This window comes from Bos indicus x Bos taurus, chromosome 25 (genome assembly GCF_003369695.1).
Source record: "Bos indicus x Bos taurus breed Angus x Brahman F1 hybrid chromosome 25, Bos_hybrid_MaternalHap_v2.0, whole genome shotgun sequence".
NCBI classification, from domain to species: domain Eukaryota; kingdom Metazoa; phylum Chordata; class Mammalia; order Artiodactyla; family Bovidae; genus Bos; species Bos indicus x Bos taurus.
The window spans coordinates 23,623,344-23,643,471 of NC_040100.1; the positions used below are offsets into that span (position 1 = coordinate 23,623,344).

Genomic DNA, 20,128 nt, shown 5'->3' on the forward strand with positions numbered 1-20,128 from the left:
TTGAACCACATTTGTTTTCTGCAAAGGAGGTAGAAAAGTCTTTAAGAATATTTTCAAAGTAGAAAATAGAAAACTCTCTCTGCTATAAGACATAGTGTCCCATAGAGGTGGAGATCTGAGCTGTGAGTCCTTTGGGGATCAGTATGAAAAGTTGTGGGAAAGAGGTCTGATTTTAACAGGGTGGGTCATTTTTATTTGCAGGATACAAGCATCTTGTGTGCAGTTGATGACATTCAACTGTTACTTGATGATCATGTGATAAAAACCCAGACCATGTGTGGCTCTCCATTTGTCAAACCAATAGAAACTGAATGCCGGGTAAGAGGAAATGAGATTAAATGTTTTGTGATGGCCCATTAGGCTCTGGGTTTCTTGGAGGAGCAGAAAGTTTTTGTTTTGTTTTTACTTTTTGACCATACCATGAGGCATGTAGAACCTTAGTTCCCCAACCGCTGTAGTGGAAGCGTGGAGTCTTAACCACTGGACTGCAAGGAAGTCCTAAAAGAAGATTTTTAAGTTCAGTTAAAAAGAAAATCCACTTTCTCTTCATGAAAAGCGGCAACAACAAAAGACTGAGTGTTAGTCATTCAACTGTGTCCAACTTGTGTAATCCTATGGACTGTAGCCCAACCAGGCTTCTCTGTCCATGGAATTCCAGGCAAGAATGCTGGAGTGAGTTGCCATTTCCTTCTCCAGGGGATCTTCCCCACCCAGGGATTGAACCTGGGTCTCCCATGTTGTAGGCAGACTCTTTACCAAGTGAGCCACCAGGGAAACTTATAAAGACTGAAAGCAATAACCAAGTAAGCCTTTTTAACAGTCTGGCAGACTGAGCTTTTGCGACAGTCTGCTAAAAGAGAAGATAAGTGTTTTGAGTACAGCGAACAAAAATACATTTGGAAAGTATCTTATCGGTTTTAGAAATCTAGAATGTAAACTACTGGAGGGTAGCCTCCAGTTGATGTAGTAGAAGTAGAATAGGCTAAGGACATAGACTCGAGTCTGAGTGTGTTCAAATTCTGACTCTGTCCCTTATTGGTTGTGTGACTTTGGACCAGTTACTTGAATATGTCAGTTTCTGCATCTGTAAAGCAAGTTTTATAATAATATCTCCCTTGTGAATCTGTTGGATTAAATTGGTTTTCACATACATAAAGCACTTGGACCATCACTTGGCACAGAGGAAGCCTTAAAACTATTATTGTTATTGTTGTTTTTTAAGATGACCCTGAAAATCAGGATATTTTTAAAATTCCTTTTTAGGCTTGTTTTTTCTTAATTATTATTATTCCTTTTTAGACTTTTTTTTTATTATTCCTGGTTTTTTTTATTATCCCTTAAAAAGTTAAGATGAACCTTAACTTTTTAACTATCTCTTTCAGGATGCTTTCCAGTGTAAATTTTTTAAACAAGCTTGTAGCAGAGCTAACGCTTTCAGTTAATTGGCAGCATTGTTGTTGTTGTGATTATTCCACTAGGAACTCTATAAGGATAAGGAATCTTGTTTTCTCTTTCATTGCTGTATCCACTTTGCCTACAAGAGTGACCAGGACATAGGGGTCACTCAGTAAGTATTTGTGGAACAAGTGAATGACTGAATAAGTTAATGAATGCACCATTTGTTTAGTCAGTGGGTCTGTGATGCATAGTGGCATGTTAATGATTCAGATGTGAAATGCTAAATTTGCAGAAATGGGAAGAAAAGCTAGTTCGTGTGCAGGAAATTTTGGATGCCTGGTTAAAGTGCCAAGCCACTTGGCTGTACCTGGAACCAATCTTCAGTTCAGAGGACATCATAGCCCAGATGCCAGAAGAGGGCAGGAAATTTGCCATCGTTGATAATTACTGGAAATCACTTATGTCCCAAGCTGTGAGTTTTCACTCCCTAGCACATCATACCATCAGGAATGTGTGATGCCATATAGATGTTCCTCATTATGCAATCCTACCATGTCTCTTGAAATCTATAAGTAAACTGGATTTTACCTAAGCTGATTTTTGCAAATTCAATATCTTTATACTTTTTTAAATTTCTGGTTATTTATTATTAAAAATTCAAACATGGGAATAGCAAATATTAAAATTAATGGCCTTTTGAAGTCCCAACTTCATAGAGGTAACTATTTAAATTTAGATAATTTAGCTCCCATTCCTCATGAGATATAAGACTTTATTTGTTACAGGATAATATAATAAAGCTTATAAATCAAGAATAATTTTAGAATTCAAATAATTCACTATATTTAGTTACTCAGTTATTTAACAAATGTTCAAGGGGCCAGAGCAGATTAGTATAGAATATCATGGTCTGATTCCACAATCCCAGTAGTTAAAATATAATTGGCTTTGTTGCTTTTAGGTGCCCAACCCCAGCCCATTCAATCATGGACAGAGCAAAAGGGTATTATTATGAGCAGTCACCCTTGTGGGATTAGGAGGTGATTAGGCTAGGAGGGTCATTAATTGATGCACTAGTCACACACTCATTACAGTAATCAGTCTCAGAATCTGGGAACTCTTGATGATTATCACCTTTTTATGGAACCCAGGTGAAAGATACCAGGGTTTTGATGGCAGCGGACCAGCCACGGATGGCTGAGAGACTTCAAGAAGCCAACCTTCTGTTGGAGGACATCCAGAAAGGGCTGAATGATTACTTGGAGAAGAAGAGACTATTTTTTCCCAGGTATCTAGTATTGTTCTCTTGTTTGAATTTGCCCTCTTGACCCACATATTGGTTGAATTACATTTTTTTTTTTTATACTGAGAGTTGGCTTCTACTCGTCTATTCCATGAGCTTCTTTGATGGCTCAGTCGGTAAAGAATCCACCTGCAGTGTGGAGACCTGGGTTCAATCTCTGGGTTGGGAAGATCTCCTGGAGGAGGGCATGGCAACTCACTTCAGTATTCTTGCCTGGAGAATCCCCATGGACAGAGGAGCCTGCCAGGCTACCATCCATAGGGTTGCAAAGAATTGGACACAACTGAGCGACTAAGCACACAAGCACACACACACATCTATTCCATATTCTTTAGAGGTTTTCCATTCCCCAAGAGACAGCTCTCAGGGGTAATGCATGTCTTCATAGTCACTATTTAGAGTGAGGTTGAATGGACACCAATGGAGCCAGCATAGTCAGACACCCAGTTAGAGGGGTATAGTACTCAAAAGCCTGGACTTTGGAGTTAAGCAGACCTCATAACCACGTATGGCTATCCAGCACTTGAAATGTGGCTAGTGTAACTTAGTAAAATTTTAATTTATTTAGTATTAATTTTTTAAAGGTAAATAGCCACATTTGGCTAAGGGCTTCAGTGTTGGATAACACAAATACGGCACAGATAGTGAAAAAAACCTTGACTTGGAAGCACAAAACTTTGTTAAGAGGAAACCTCTGAGATATGAGCTTCCAATCATATGCCCACTAATGTTTTTCCTAATAAAAATATGAATAATAGCCAACGTTAATACAGTATTTACCATATGCCAGGTCACCACTTTAAGTGCCTACACATATTATCTGATTTAGCCCTTACAATAATCCTATGAAGTTGCTAACATTGTTTTTACCCCAGTTTTACAAATGAGGAAACAAAACTTGCTGAAAAGCATAAGACTGGTAAATGGACAAATTCAGGTAGTCTGGATAAGACACTCAGTTATTTAAATTTTCTGAGCTTCATCTTCTCCCTAAGTTAATTAACTACATACACAAAGTATCAGTATTTCTTTGTGTATTTTTATGGAATAAAAGTAAGCACTCTCAGAAAAGACTTGGAAAATGTTCTTGATAGTCACATGTTTTAAATGAATTTTATCTTGAAAATACAGAGTGCTAAATAATATTTTTAGTTTTAAATTATACAAAATACTAATTATTACTCTTATGGCCATTGAGCCTTATTCATTGTCACACATGATGAATTCGTAGAGATCACCTATTTGAATTTCACTTGGGAGTGGGAGAAATTGACATCCTAATTAGATAATGGTTAGTCAACCACCCAACAAATAATTATTGAGTTATTCCTATCCATTCAACCCTCAGTTACAGTGTGTTAATTTGCTTTGCTACATAACAAGCCACCTCCAAACTTAGAAGTGTAAAACAGCAACTGTTTACTGAGCCCACAATTCTGTGGGTTGGAAAACTAGGCAGAGCTCAGCTGGGTAGTTCTGGCTTCATCAGGGCTCACTCATGTTGATTGCAGTCAACTGGCAGTCCGTCGCCTCAATCACTTGTCTGGTGGTTAGTTTCCTGTTGGCCAGGGCAGCGAGGATAATTGAGCCAAATGTCTTTCAACCTCCAGAAGGCTAGCCTGGGTTTATTCATATGGTGATGGTTGCAGTGTTCCCAAAAGCAGCAAGAGTTGAAACTTCAAGGCCTCTTGATGTCTAAGCTTGAAACTAGTGCAAATTCATGTCTTCCAAAATCTATTGGCCAAAGCAGGACTCAGAGCCAGCCAAGTTTCAAGAGATGTGAAAACAGACTTCATCTCTTGAACAAAGAAGTTACAAATATCATGGCCTTTTGTAGATAGTGAAGGACAGAGAAGCCTGGTGTGCTGCAGTCCGTGGGGTTACAAAGGGTTGGACATGACACAGCAACTGAACAGCAATACATACAGTGAAAACTGTCATTATATGATCCTTCCATTACTGAATGTAAAACCTAGTGGTTACTGTAGAGATTTATCCCTAGAACATTTTCTGAAAGTTTGCTCTCCCTGCCCTTAAGGTCTAAGTAAGAGAGTGAAGCTATCTTATTATCTCTAATATAAAACATGATAAAGCCCTCTGCACATAAATAGGCTCATTATTAATGTGCACTTATTTCCCACCTGTAACATTTTCTGAGAATAAGGAAAGATAAGGAAGTTTTCTTTCCTCCTGCCCAGTAGTTCTCAACACTGCTTGCACATTAGAATCACAGGGATTTTTAAAAATATAAGATCCCAGATCAGTATTGGAATCTCTGGGCAGTGGAACCTTGGCATTAAAACTTTTTTCCCTAAACTCTGCAGGTGATTCTAAGCTGTAGACAAAGTTAAGAACCACTGCTCTATTTAGATGTCTTTCAACTGATATCAGCTCCTCACACACAGCCATATAAAACCCACATATAGCAGCTTTAATCATTTTTTCTTTTTTTGGCTCTGAGTCAAAACTGTCTCCAGTCTCTATGCCCTAGATGAAAAATGGTGAAGGGGACTTGGGCTTAGATAAGGCCCTAGAAGTAGCTGGTGTTCACTAGACTGTCATCTGCCTGACAGGGAGTATCACTTCTGTTGGGAACAGAAGCTCTTAGAAGAGATTCCAGTAGCCATCTTGCTTTGCTTTGAAATAGGTTCTTCTTCCTATCAAATGATGAGCTGCTGGAGATATTGTCAGAGACAAAGGACCCTCTCCGGGTGCAGCCACACTTGAAGAAGTGCTTTGAAGGAATTGCCAAGCTGGAGTTTACAGACAGTCTGGAGATTGTGGGCATGATCAGCTCAGAAAAAGAAATCGTTCCATTCAAACAGAAAATCTACCCAGCTCAAGCCAAAGTAATTCCATTTACCCATTTTTGAGTTCTTTTCTTTATAACAGCAAAACAGAGAGAAGCAGATTATATGTTGGTTAAGCATTTAGACTCTGGTTTCAGACTGAGTATGGAACATTTAGATTCCATAACTTAATGATGGGATAACTTTGGGGCTTCCCTGATGGTTCAGCAGGTAAAGAATCTGCCAGCAATACAGGAGACACAGGAGATGTGGGTTCGATCCCTGGGTCAGGAAGATACTCTGGAGAAGGAAACGGCAACCAATCCAGTATTCTTGCCTGAAAAATCCCATGGGCAGAGGAGCCTGGCAGGCTACAGGCCAATGGGTCACAGAGTCGGACATGACTGAGAGACTAAGCACACAGCACAGCCGACTTTGGGAACTAATCTTTCTGGGTCTGCTTGTTCATCTCTAAGATGGAGATTATACTGCAATTCACTTGGCACCCTAAATTTGTGGAAAGATTTCAGTAAGATTTGATGTGGAGACAGTAGCAGGAACCAGATCCAAAACAACTAATACTGTTTAAATCCCCATGAGCAGATCTAAATTCAAAGAGATCCAGTCAGATCAATAAACTGTCCAGTAGGGGCAGGTGTTTTTAAAGGTCAATAATATATCATGGATTTAATGCCATTTAGCTCACATTTTTAATACATGTGCCCTTATATAACGAGTAAAATGTGAGTTACTTCCACTCTTGCTGAACATGACAGCACTTCACAGTAGAAGTAGACTAGCATTCTTGGCCTTGCTCGGTAGACCATTTTTGCCACCCACACATTTAAGTTTCAGCAACTAGGAATTACACCTTGGAACCAGACACGAGCTAGCTTACAAGCACTTGAGGTCAGCAGGTACAGTTACCTGAAACTCGAACACTGAATAGTATGCTGCACATTCTAATTACCTGTAGACATTCTAAAAACTCCATTTTCCCTGGTTGCATCCCATACCAATCAAATCAGAATGTCCGGGAGTGGGGTTCAGGAATCCATAACTTTTAAAGAACTCCAGATGATGCCAATGCTCAGCAAAGTTTGAGGACCCCTGGAATAATGCAAGAATTAAAACTGTTCAATTAGAAATGGACAGTTTATTTTATGAACTTGTAGACTAAAAAAATGTACCACCTAAAAGTTGAGTTCTGTTTTATTCAGCATACGTTCTTAGGATGTCAAGTTAGGGAGGCAGCATCTCAAGTAAGCCTGAGAAAACTGCTGGAGGTTGGAGGGGAGCCAGGATATTTAGGAGTTTTGTGACTTCTGAATGTCAAAAGATTACTGTTAATGAAAGAAAACCAGATAGCACAGGTTAAGGAATTTATTGTTTTTCTATGTATGAGAAGATGCAAGAGTCTGGGCTCACTGAAATCAGTCCTTTGATATCCACCTCAGCTATCTGGGGCCAGTATCCTGTGTTTTCACATCCTGAGTTTCCTCAAGCTGCACCTTTGGGGGTGACTGCAGCTTGTAGGCAGGTATTCTTTGTCTCCTTCCTGAGTTCCTTTAGGGTTCACCTTCAGGGGATACAGGGTGGCTGCAATTGCTGGTGGCTGCAACTTCTTTAATTAATGACATGACAGGCAATATCTTATTTCTCAATCTAAAGTATAAATGTGTCAGTTGTCTCCTGTGAAGTTGTCTTTCAGAAAATGTGAAAGAAATGTATGTTAAAAAGTCTCTATTGTCCCTTTTTTGAAACATACACTTCTGAGAATACAGTAAATAAGTTTGACCAATAGTTAAAGAATATTGGCTTGAAGGTGTGCAAACCTTTGGCCTCCCTCCAGCCCTTTGCTGAGAGAAAGCTGGCCTCTGCCCATGGTCCCTCCCTCCAGGCTTGGTTAACTGTCCTCTCTGTCTGTCTCAACCTGCAGGGCATGGTGGAAAAATGGCTCCTGCAGGTGGAACAGATGATGCTTGCCAGTATGCAGGAAGTTATTAAACTTGGGATTGAAGCATATGTCCAGGTAAATGAAAACTGGGGCACACATGCCAGGGTGTTGGCACACCAAGAAAAATGTGGGTGCCAAGGTTAAATGGAAGCCCATCTTCCACTAAAACCCATCCCTCTCCTGATAAATAACACCTGACCCCTCTGTGCCTCTCTTCTTTTTCCATTTAAATCCTGGGGCAGTATATATAGTTCTGAATATGAAAGGTTTACAATTACAAGCAGCCCATACCAGTATATCCTATGAGCCAGAACCCTTTGATTGCTGTGGGCCAGTCCTTTCTGTGAAAATAATTGATGGCAAGAGGTTTATTTAGAGCCTCTTCCTGATTAAGCATCCCCTCCCCTAGGTTTTTCATTTAGCATTGCACATGCCCTGTTTACTTTAAAAAATTGCACAATGTGAAAATTGCAAGGTAAGTTTTATTTGGGGCAACAAGAAGACTGTAGTCTGGGAAATGGCACTTCAGACACCTCTGAGAAATTGCTCCATAGAGGTAGGGGGCAGGTCAGTATACATGTAATTTTGGTGAAAGGGGAATACATGCAATCAAGCACATATTTTTTCAGGTTTCTGCTAGTCACAAGGAGCACTCATCACCATGAAGGGTATTGGTGCTTTTCTAGATGGAAGGATATATAAGAATTGAGCTGATAAAAATGGCTCCTGAAAAATGTCTATCTGAAGACCCGTGCTGCAAGTTTTTCTCAGAGCACAGAGTGCCTCATTTCTGCTCTCCACCCTGAATTCCTTTTAGGGGATGCTGAAAATCAGCAGCTGCAGCAGCACATGATTTAATCCGTATAGAGGTAGATGGCAAGTGGCAATTTGTAGATGACACTCCAAAGGGCACAACTCATTTAGCTCCCAAAGCTTTAGGTGACTTGTATAACAGAAGGCGTAAGGGAAAAGAACCTGTCACAATTACTCTTAAGTTTACTGTTGGCAGACTAGATCTTTCAGTTCAGTTCAGTTGCTCAGTCGTGTCCAACTCTTTACGATCCCATGGACTGCAGCATGCCAGTCATCACCAACTCCTGGAGCTTGCTCAAACTCATGTCTATTGAGTCAGTGATGCCATCCAACCATCTCACCCTCTGTTGTCCCCTTCTCTTCCTTCAATCTTTCCCAGTATCAGGGTCTTTTCCAGTGAGTCAGTTCTTCATGTCAGATGGCCGAAGTGTTGGAGCTTCAGCTTCAGCATCAGTCCTTCCAATGAATATTTAGGAGTGATTTTCTTTAGGATTTAGTGGTTTGATCTCCTTGCAGTCCAAGGGACTCTCAAGAGTCTTCTCTAACAGCACAGTTCAAAAGCATCAGTTCTTCAGCACTCAGCTTTCTTTATGGTTCAACTTTCATATCCATACATGACTACTGGAAAGCCATAGCTTTGACTAGACAGACCTTAGTTGGCAAAGTAATGTCTCTGCTTTTTAAATTGCTGTCTAGGTTGGTCATAACTCTTCTTCCAAGGAGCCTTCCATCAGGAAGCTTCCATAAGCCTCTTATCCTTATCCATCAAAGGGCAGACAGGATGAAAACTACAACCACATAAAACTAATCAAACAAATCACATGGACCACAGCCTTGTCTAACTCAGTGAAACTATGAGCCATGCCATGTAGGGCCAAGATGGATGGGTCACAGTGGAGAGTTCTGACAAAGCATGGTCCACTGGAGAAGGAAATGGTAAACCACTTCAGTATTCTTGCCTTGAGAACCCCGTGAACCCTTATGGCAGAAAGCGAAGAAGAACTAAAAGAGCCTCTTGATGAAAGTGACAGAGGAGAGTGAGAAATTTGACTAGATCTTTAGTCTCCTCTATTTTAAGTGTTTCTAACTTTGAGGCCCCACCCCTACCCCCAGGACTTTTTCCATTAAAGAAGGAATATTCAATTAACACCTTCCCACTGATGTACCCAGGACTGACGCTGTTGCCTCTCTCCGTAGTATTTGTACTGTAAATGAAAAACCAAGTCCTTTGTCCCCCGATACATTATAAATAAAAAGTTAAAGAAAAATGGCTACCTGCATGAAGTTATTTCATGCAGTTGCATCTATAGCCAGACAAGCTTTTTCTGTAAAGGGCCAGATGGCAAATGATTTTCACTCTGCAGGCAATATACACCAATCACAACTATTTATCCTTGCCTTTGTAGTGCAAAAGCATGCTTAGACGATAGGTTCAACAATGGCCTGACTGTGTTACAACCTAACTTCAGACATGGCTCTCAAGCCATAATTTGCCTTCTATGGATAATTTCTATCTATGTACAGAGAAGTTTAAAAAAGTTAGGGGCTGTCATGGCTATGAAAATTGTGGAGCAGTATTGCAATATTATGTAGCTATCAAAAAGAGTAGTTATATAAATACTTTCTGAACAACACCTTGATTATAACTGTGTAAAATCCCTAGATGGGAGCATTAAAAAAAAAAAGTTATTGATTGAAAAAAATGCACAACATTGAAAACAGCTCCATTACCATAGTCCTTTGTGTCTCAGCATAGGAAAAAACTCAGCAAGAAGCAAAATGATAGGTAAAAAGGGATTTATTAGAAGAAGATGCTTGTGAGGCTTACAAGTGGGCAGGCAAGAGGATACCATGCCCCAAGAACCTACAGGGCTACAGTTTCATAATCAAAGAAAAAGTGGGTAAAGGAAGAACTTCTTTGTCTTTCTCAAGTAGACATTGTGCTTCCATCATGAGCTCCTCCTTCAAGTTGGGCAGGGGAGTTTTCTTGTCCCTACATGACCAAGCTAGCTCCACAGATTATTGTTTTTCATGCATGCAGAGAGCGTGTCCTAGGGGTTGTTAACGTACTGAGTTCACTGGGAAAGATGTGGCTTTCATGCCCCCATTGTTTTATTGTTTTGGGGCACGTCTTATGCTTCTGTTGCATGGTTTTGTTGCTAAACAAGCTGCTTGGTCTTATAGTTAAGCAAACCTGCTTTTCTTGCATAGTCATTAACTTACAGGGGTCTCCTATATTTATTCTACTTACAATCCCCTAGTGAGATTAACTATTTAATCACCTACTTTGTCCCTGTACCCTATCCCTGTTACTGTGAAAGTTGTGAGCTGAGTTTTATTTGGGGCAAAATGAAGACTATAGCCAGGAGACAGCATTTCAGATACATCTGAGAAACTGCTCCAAAGAGGTAAAGGAAGGAAGGTCAGTGTATATATGATTTTGGTGAAGGGGGAGTATGCACAATCAAGCACATATTATTTACAGAAGGTTTTTTTCTAGTCTCATGAAGGTTACTGCTAATCACAAGGAGCAGATACCACCATGAAGGATTTTAGTGTTTTTCTAGATAAGAGGATTTTCAAGAATTGGGCTCATAAAATCATCTCCTGAAAATATCTATCTGAAGACCTGTTCTGCCAGTTTTTCCCAGAGCTTAGAGTGACTTATTCCTGATAACCCTGAACTCCTTTCAGAGGGGTGTTGAAGGTCAGCAGCTGCAGCAGCTCATAATTAATCCTTGTAGATGTAGATGGCAAGTGCCAATTTGTAGGTGATGGAATTAATGAAATTGTTGGTGAGGATCTTTTTCTTTTCTATAAAATTTAGGGAGGAAGACATAAATCAATAATCCCAGAAATGTTAAGACTTGTATGTAACCTTTGAGGCTGGGGATGACTTTTGTTTTTGTTGAGGGGATAAGATTGTGGTGGATATTTTAGGAAGTCAGTTTAAATCACACAAGATGAACTGACCCTGCAAACTGCCCTCCTGCGCTTTCCCAGGTCCCCCGTAATCAGTGGGTCTTGCAATGGCCTGGCCAGGTGGTTATCTGTGTCTCCTCCATCTTTTGGACCCAGGAGGTTTCCCAAGCCCTGATTGAAAAGACCCTACCGGTAAGTGAGCCTGTCATGAAGCTTATAGAGGAGATTTAAGCTAGATTATGATTTGAATGACGTATAATTAGAGTGCCATTTTTCTAAAGGAAACATAAATAGCCCCATGGTGTCACAGAAGTCAGGGTTTGCTTCAGGACGCATGTTTGGAATTAGGACTGTCCTCAAGTTCTGTAGTGCAGGAACTCTCACATTTCTTCCTAGATAGAAATTCTAGGCTAAAGGATCTTAACTTTTATCATCCTTTCCTTCCAAGTGCCAACCTGGCAGAATTTCTACTAACAGAGACCTCTTCATCTTTTTCCTATGCCGAGAAGCCACCTGGTCCTGTTTTCCTCTCTTCTTTCTCCACCATATCCCTTTTCACCACGCCCAGTCCAACACTCACCCACCTCTAGCTTTTTCTTCAGCTTTCTCTTGAAACCATGAATACTCAGGTCCTGCTTATCCTCAGATACAGGCACACATATTTCCCCTTAACTCTGCCACTAATGCCTATACTTGAGAGTTCAGGACCTAGATGGACTTGAGTTCAACCTCTGACACCTTCACCTGTTAGCTATGTGACGATGGGCAAATTACCTAACCTGAGTCTCAGTCTCCTTGTCTATAAAATGAAAGGAATTATACCACCACACCTTACAGGGTTAAATGGGATGCTGATAAGTTATTCAGTATTAAGATCATAGGCTATAAACTCCACAGGGAAAAGGCCATGTCTGGTTTGCTCATTATTATATCTCAGGGGGTTATTGCAGTGCCAAGTAGTTGCTTGATAAATATTTTTTGACTGAGTAAATGGTAACTCCATTCCCAACATTTTTACCATGGTGTAATTTTCTATGATTATCGCATCAGATCTGCTGATGCAATATTCCCCCTATATATGATTATCTGGGAGCCAGAATATATTTTAATGTGCTATTTGCTTTATACATTAAGATTAGAACATTAGTATTTGATCAAGTTGCAATTTTTGGCAAGGGAAGCAGCTTCACAGAGATCATGGGGAGGTCGAGGCAGGAGCAGGGTAGTAACCAGCACCCCAAGTTCCCAGCAGGATGGGGCAGGAGGCCAAGAAGCACTGCGCACACCCTTCCAGGCAGCCAGGCTTGCCGAGCCTGGATCATAATGCCAAGGAACTGGAGAGGAGGAAAGGAGGGGCCAGAGGTCGGCCAGCAGAGGGCCATGTGGGCAGCAGATTGTCCCCAGGTTGGCCAGCAGCAGAAGCAAGGCCAGGGAGCCCTCCACTCCTGGGCATCCACCAGCCTTGGCTCCAGCCTTCTGTAGATCCCCTTCCTAGCAACTCCAGCAGGGCCTTGACTCCACCGCACCCCCACTCCCCTCCCCGGACAGCACATTGACAGACACCCTGCAGCCTGTGAAGGTCTACACACTGAACATGGACCAGCAATGGGACAGCCAGGGCACCAGGCGTGTCATCCAGCTACATGGAGTGGCTGAAGGCATGTCCTTGCTAGTCAAGGCCTGATAAAATGTGGTACCTTGCAGAATGGAATGGCAAACCATTTCAGTATTCTTGGCTTGAGAACCCCATGAACAAAATGAGAAAGCAAAAAGATGACACTGGAAGATAAGCACCACCCCCCCAAGTCAGTAGGTGTCCAATATGCTACTAGGGAAGAGTGGAAAAACAACTCCATAAAGAAGGAAGAGGCTAGGCCAAAGTAGAAATTTTATTCAATTGTGGATGTGTCTGGGGATGAAAGTAATGTCCCATGCTATAAAGAAAAATATTGCATAGGAACCTGGAATGTTAGGTCCATGAATCAAGGTAAAGTGGATTTTGTCAAGCGGGAAATGGCAAGAGTGAACATCAACACTTTAGGAATCAGTGAACTAAAATGGATGGGAATGGGTGAATTTAATTCAGATGACCATTATATCTACTACTATGGGAAAGAATTCCTTAGAATAAATGGAGTACCCCTTATAGTCAACAAAAGAGTCCAAAATGCAGTATTTGGATGCAGTCTCAAAAATGACAGAATGACCTCAGTTCATTTCCAACAAACTATTTAACATTATAGTAATGCAAGTTTATGCACCAACCACTGATGCCAAAGAAGCTAAGTTAAAAAGTTCTATGAAGACCTACAAGACTAACACACACACACAATACACACACACACACACATACACACACACACACACACACACACACACACACAAAACAATGTTCTTTCATCATAGGGGCCTGAAATGCAAAAGTAGGAAGTCAAGAGATACCTGGACTAACAGGCAAGTTTGGCCTTTGAGTACAAAATGAAGCAGGGCAAAGCTAACAGAGTTTTGCCAAGAGAACACACTGGTCATAGCAAACACTCTCTTCCAACAACCCAAGAGATGACTCTACACATGGATATCACCAGATGGTCAATACTGAAATCAGATTGATTATATTCTTTGCAGCTGAAGATGGAGAAGCTCTATATAGTTAGCAAAAACACGACCAGGAGCTAACTGTGGCTTGGATCATGAACTCCTTATTGCCAAATTCAGATTTAAATTGAAGAAAGTAGGGAAAACCACTAGCCATTCAAGTATAACCTAAATCAAATCCCTTACAGTTATACAGTGGAGGTGACAAATAGATCAAGGGATTAGTTCTGGCAGACATAGTGCCTGAAGAACTATGGATGGAGGTTCATAACATTGTATAGGAGGTGGTGACCAAAACCATCCCCAAGAAAAAGAAATGCAAAAAGGCAAATAGTTGTCTGAGAAGGCCTTACAAATAGCTGAGAAAAGAAGAGAAGTGAAAGGCAAAGGAGAAAAGGAAAGATACAGAGTTCTAGAGAATAGCAAGGAGAGATAAGAAAGCTTTCTTAAGTAAACAATGAAAAGAAATAGAGGAAAGCAATAGAATGGGAAAGACTAAAGATCTCCTTAAGAATATTGGAGATACCAAGGGAAAATTTCATGCAAAGATGGGCACAATAAAGAACAGAAAGAGCAAGGACCTAACAGAAGGAGAAGAGATTAAGAAGAAGTGGCAAGAATACACAGAACTGTACAAAAAAAGATTTTAATGACTCAGATAATCACAGTGGTATGGCCACTCAAGTAGAGCCAGACATTTTGGAGTGTAAATTCAAGTGGGCCTTGGGAAGCATTAGTATGAACAAAGCTAGTGGAGGTGATGGAATTCCAGCTGAGCTATTTCAAATCCTAAAAGATGATGCTATTGAAGTGCTGAACTCAATATGGCAGCAAATTTGGAAAACTCAGCAGTGACCAAAGGACTGAAGAAGGTCAGTTTTTGTTAAAATCCAAAAGAAAGTGATGCCAAAGAATGTTCAAATTACTGTACAGTTGCACTCATTTCACATACTAGTAGGATTATGTGCCAAATCCTTCAAGCTAGACTTCAGCAGTACATGAAGTGAGAACTTCCAGATGTACAAGCAGGGTTTTAAAAAGGCAGAGCAACCAGAGATGAAATTGCCAACATCTGCTGGATCATATAAATAAGCAATGCAATTCCAAAAGCAATATCTACTTCTGCTTCATCAATTATGCTAAAGCTTTTGACTGTGTGGATCACAACAAACTGTGGTAAATTCTTAGAGAGATGGGAATACCAGGCCACTTTACCTATCTCCTGAGAAACCTGTGTGCAGGTCAGGAAGCAACACTTAAAACAGGACATGGGACAATGAACTGGTTCAAAATTGAGAAAGGAGTATGTCAAGGCTGTATATTGTCACCCTGTGTAGTTAACTTATATGCAGAGTACATCATATGAAATCCCTGGCTAGATGACTGGAGTCTAGCTGGAATGAAGATTTCTGGGAGAAATATCATCAGCCCTCAGATATGCAGCTACTACTTTAACAGCGGAAAGTGAATAGGAACTAAAGAGCCTCTTGACGAAGGTGAAAGACTAGAGTGAAAAAGCTGGCTTAAAACGCAACATTCAAAAAACTAAGATCATGACATCTAGCCCTTCTCTTCATGGCAAATAGATGGAGAAAAAATGGAAACAGTGACAAACGTTATTTTGGGGGGCTCCAAAATCACTGCAGACAGTGACTATAGTCATGAAATTAAAAGATGCTTGCTCCTTGGAAGTAAAGCTATGGCAAATTAGACATAGACAGCATATTAAAAAGCAGAGACATCACTTTGCCAGCAAAGGTCTGCATATCAAAGCTATGGTTTTTCCAGTAGTCATGTACGGATGTGAGAGTTGGACCATAAAGAAGACTGAGCACCAAAGAATTGATGCTTTCAAATTGTGGTGTTGGAGAAGACTCTTGAAAGTCTGTTGAACTGCAAGGAGATCAAACCAGTCAACCCTGAAGGAAATTAACCCTGAATATTCATTTGAAGAACTGATGCTGAGGCTGAAACTCCAGTACTTTGGCCACCTAATGCAAAGAGCTAACTCATTGGAAAAGACCCTGATGCTGGGAAAGATTGAGGGCAGGAGGAGAAGGGGGTGACAGAGGATAAGATGGTTGGATGGCATCACTGACTCAATGGACGTGAGTTTGAGCAAACTCTGGGAGATAGTGAAGGACAGGGAAGCCTGCTGTGCTGCAGTCCACAGGGTCGCAAAGAGTTGGACATGACTGAGTGACTGAACAACAAGCAGCTGCACTTTTTAGAGATTTATTGTTCATAATTCCTAATAGATGTGTTGTAGTTTACACTTGAAAACTGCTTTCATGTACATTATTTGAAACCTTAGAAACACTAAAAATTCTGACTTTTGCAACTGCGTTTGTGTGCTACAATTTCCTACCTGTAAAGAATAGAATGCTTCGCATCACACATTCAAGCTCTGGAGTACCATGCATGCTGAATGATGTGCCTTGGCATCCTAAAGTTGTTGGTACAGAATTTCTATCCATCCATCTATCACCGACCTATTGTTCATTTAACAAATATTTGTTGGATATCTGCAACTGGAACTTTGCTAGGGAAAGGGAATTAGTAGTGAATCAAACAGTCATTGTCCTTGACATGAATTTACAGTCAAGTGAGAAAGATTTTTTTTAAAGGTTCCTTTATCAAGCTGTGATAAGGAAAGTACAGGGATCCAGAAATCATGGAAAGGAAGGAGAAAACTAAAAGTAAGAGAGGGTAAGATGTCCCAGAAAAAGAGGGTCTAAGAGGAGACATAAAATATAAATAGGGAGTAGTCAAGCACAGATCAGGAGGAAGAGCGTGAGAGAGAGAGAGACCAAAATGTGCAAAAATCAGACAACGAGAAGCACGGTGCATTCCAGCAACTAAAGGCAATCTGACCAGAATTGCTGTGTAATGTGTGTGGTTAAGAGAGATGTGGAGAACAGTTCTGTCCCCAGTGGCTTGCAGACATACCAAGGGCACCAGGGATGCATCAAAAAGCCAATTAGGGGACTTCCCTAGTGGTCCAGTGGCTAAGACTCTATGCCTCCAATGCAGGAGGCCCAGGTTTGAGCCCTAGTTAGGGACCTAGATCTCTCATGCTGCAACTAAAGATCCCACGTACTGCAATTAAAGTACCCACATGCTTCAACTAAGACTTTGTGAAGCCAAACAAATAAATAAATATTTTTTAAAGACTTTTTTTATGCTATGTGTTAAGGATATTCTTGGAGAAGGCGATGGCACCCCACTCCAGTACTCTTGCCTGGAAAATCCCAAGGACGGAGGAGCCTGGTAGGCTGCAGTCCATGGGGCCGCTGAGAGTCGGACACGACTGAGCGACTTCACTTTCACTTTTCACTTTCATGCATTGGAGAAGGAAATGGCAACCCACTCCAGTGTTCTTGCCTGGAGAATCCCAGGGACGGGGGAGCCTGGTGGGCTGCCGTCTGTGGGGTCACACAGAGTCGGACACGACTGAAGTGACTTAGCATAGCATAGCAAGGATATTATAATTAATAATAATAACCACCACTATTTACTGGACACTTTATTCATACCAGACATTGTGCCAAGTTCTTTACATTTGTTGTTGTTCAGTTGCTAAGTCCTGTCCAACTCTTGGTGACCCCATGGAATGCAGCACTCCAGGCTCCCCTGTCCTTCACAATCTTCTGGAGTTTGCTCAAACTCCTGACCATTGAGTCAGTGATGCTATTCAACCATCTCATCATCTGTCACCCTCTTCTCCTTCTGCCTTCAATCCTTCCCAGCGTCAGGGTCTTACTCCTCAAAATCTCTTGAAGAATAGCTTTAATTATCTAGATTTGACAGATGAGGAGACTGAGACACAGAGGGTTAAAATCACTTGCCCAGAAGCATATAACAAAAAAATAAGGAAGGTGAGATGAGCATAGGGTGGTCTCATATGTTCTTCATTCATTTTTTTTTTTAGTTAGGCAATCTGTTTTAATTTTTTTTAATTTTATTTTATTTTTAAACTTTACATAATTGTATTAGTTTTGCCAAATATCAAAATGAATCCACCACAGGTATACATGTGTTCCCCATCCTGAACCCTCCTCCCTCCTCCCTCCCCATACCATCCCTCTGGGTCGTCCCAGTGTTTTTTATTGTTTGACTCATTTTGAAATAATGTCAGACAGGCAAATAATGTTGCAAAAATAATATGAAGAATTCCCATACACCCTTCATCCAGGTATATTAACATATTAACATCTTACATAACCACAGTACAATATCCAACAACATTGATACAATATTATTATTTAACCTTTTAAACTCATCTTTTGTCTGGTTTAGGATCCAATACAGAATTATATTTAGTTTTCATGTTTCCTTGGAGAAGGCAATGGCACCCCACTCTAGTACTCTTGCCTGGAGAATCCCATGGATGGAGGAGCCTGGTGGGCTACAGTCCAGGGGGTCGCTAAGAGTCGGACACGACTGAGCGACTTCACTGTCACTTTTCACTTTCATGCATTGGAGAAGGAAATGGCAGCCCACTCCAGTGTTCTCGCTTGGAGAATCCCAGGGGCGGGGGAGCCTGGTGGGCTGCCGTCTATGAGGTCGCACAGAGTCGGACACGACTGACTCGACTTAGCAGCAGCAGCAGCTTCATGTTTCCTTTGTCTACTTTAATCTAAAAGAGTTTCAATCATTTTTGTTAATTCTGGCTTAGTGCCTAATTTATATATATTGTAAAATTCATCCTTTTTAGTGTGCATTTCTGAGTTTTGACAAGCATGTACATTTGTGTAACCATCATCACAGCCAAGATACAGAACAGTTCCACACACCCTAACATTTTCCTCATGCCCTTTATAGTCACTATTCTCAGCCTTTGGCAACTACCATTCTGTTTTATGCCCTTATAATTTTATCTTTTCCACAACATTATAAAAGTAAAATCATACAGTATCTAGACTTTCAAATCTGACTTCTTTCAGTTGGCATTATGCTTTTGAAATCTGTCTCGAGGTTAATGACTGGGCCTGAGGGAAAGGGAGGTTGAGGGATGACATCTAGGAGTCTGGTTTGGACCATGGAGTGTGGATGGTATCATTCCAGAGAAGGAATTACCAGGAGAATACAACTTAACACGTTGTTCCCTCCTATGCCCCTGCCAGGATTTTCTGAAGAAGAGCAATGATCAGATTGCACAGATTGTTCAGCTGGTTCGAGGGAAGCTGAGCAGTGGAGCTCGACTCACCCTCGGGGCCCTCACAGTCATTGATGTCCACGGTAAGCAAGGAGGTTTTCCTAGCATTAGTGACTGATTAGTGATAGCTGCCAAGCTTGCCTCCCTCCCATCTGGATGGAATGATTCAGGTTCCCTTTTTCATTAGGGAGAGGCTTCTCCAACTGAGAATAAATGAGGGGGTAAGGAAAAGAAATCAATGCTTCTGTGTATCTCGTCTTATGTTTTCCCTCCCATCCCCAACCTTATTTCCAAGAACCCCACCACCAGCACCAAGCAGTGCTCTGAGAACGTGATGGCCACAGCCATTTCTGAGATTTACCAACTCGAAGCAATTTCCTTCTACTGATCTTAACTAATAATTTTTTGTCAAGCGTTGTGCTAAGTGCGTGACATACATTGTCTCATTTTTATATACATTTCACAGATTAAGAGCCTGTGGTTTATAGAGGCAAATAACTTGCTGAGAGGCACACAGCTAGTGAGGCTCTTTTGTAATTTGAACCTGTGTCTGATTCCAAACCCCAAAACTGGAAATGGGCAGTGATGCAGGGAGAGAATGGATAAGAGAAGATACATTCCAACTCTTCCTAAGAAAGAGAAAGAGGGAAGGAGGAAAGGAGGAGGAAGAACTGGAGTCTTTATATAAAACAAACCACCCCCACACCCTCACACCATCATCACCAAGGAAACTAGGGCTGAACCAAACTGGTTGCCTGGTAACAGTGTCTCTTTTGCTCACACACCCAGCTTCCTACTGGCATTTCATGCATCTTACTCTCCATAAAGCTGATGCTCATTTCTTTCCTTTTTTTCTTTTCTTTTGGCCACATGGCTTGTGGGATCTCAGTTCCCTGACCAGGGATTGAACCCAGGCCATGGCAGTGAAAGTCTGGAATCTTAACCACTAGGGCACCTGGGAGCTCCCTGATGCTCATTTCATCTGATTTCATTTGGATAGACTAGCATAAAATATGGAGGAGAGAGGGAGAAGGTGCTCTTCCTCTGGCTACGTATTTAACTTGTAGGAGTAATAAGTGAAGGCATGGTTACTGCCCAGGATGCTTCAGAGTGGTCGAGTTTATACACATGCACACACATACACATTCATGCGTGAACACATGAACATATACTGCTTTGGAAAGGCATCCCCA

The 20,128-nt window shown here is 41.1% G+C and overlaps 1 protein-coding gene across 1 annotated transcript in view; it reads left to right on the top strand.

Annotated features, from left to right (window-relative positions):
- Positions 1-20,128, top strand: part of DNAH3 (dynein axonemal heavy chain 3) — a 248,499-nt gene that overhangs the window by 71,010 nt on the left and 157,361 nt on the right. Inside the window, exons 21-27 of the mRNA XM_027527056.1 lie at positions 202-318; positions 1,691-1,870; positions 2,550-2,686; positions 5,349-5,550; positions 7,430-7,522; positions 11,264-11,374; positions 18,904-19,018. Of these exons, the coding sequence (XP_027382857.1) occupies positions 202-318; positions 1,691-1,870; positions 2,550-2,686; positions 5,349-5,550; positions 7,430-7,522; positions 11,264-11,374; positions 18,904-19,018 (955 nt within the window). The remainder of the gene's footprint in view (positions 1-201; positions 319-1,690; positions 1,871-2,549; positions 2,687-5,348; positions 5,551-7,429; positions 7,523-11,263; positions 11,375-18,903; positions 19,019-20,128) is intronic.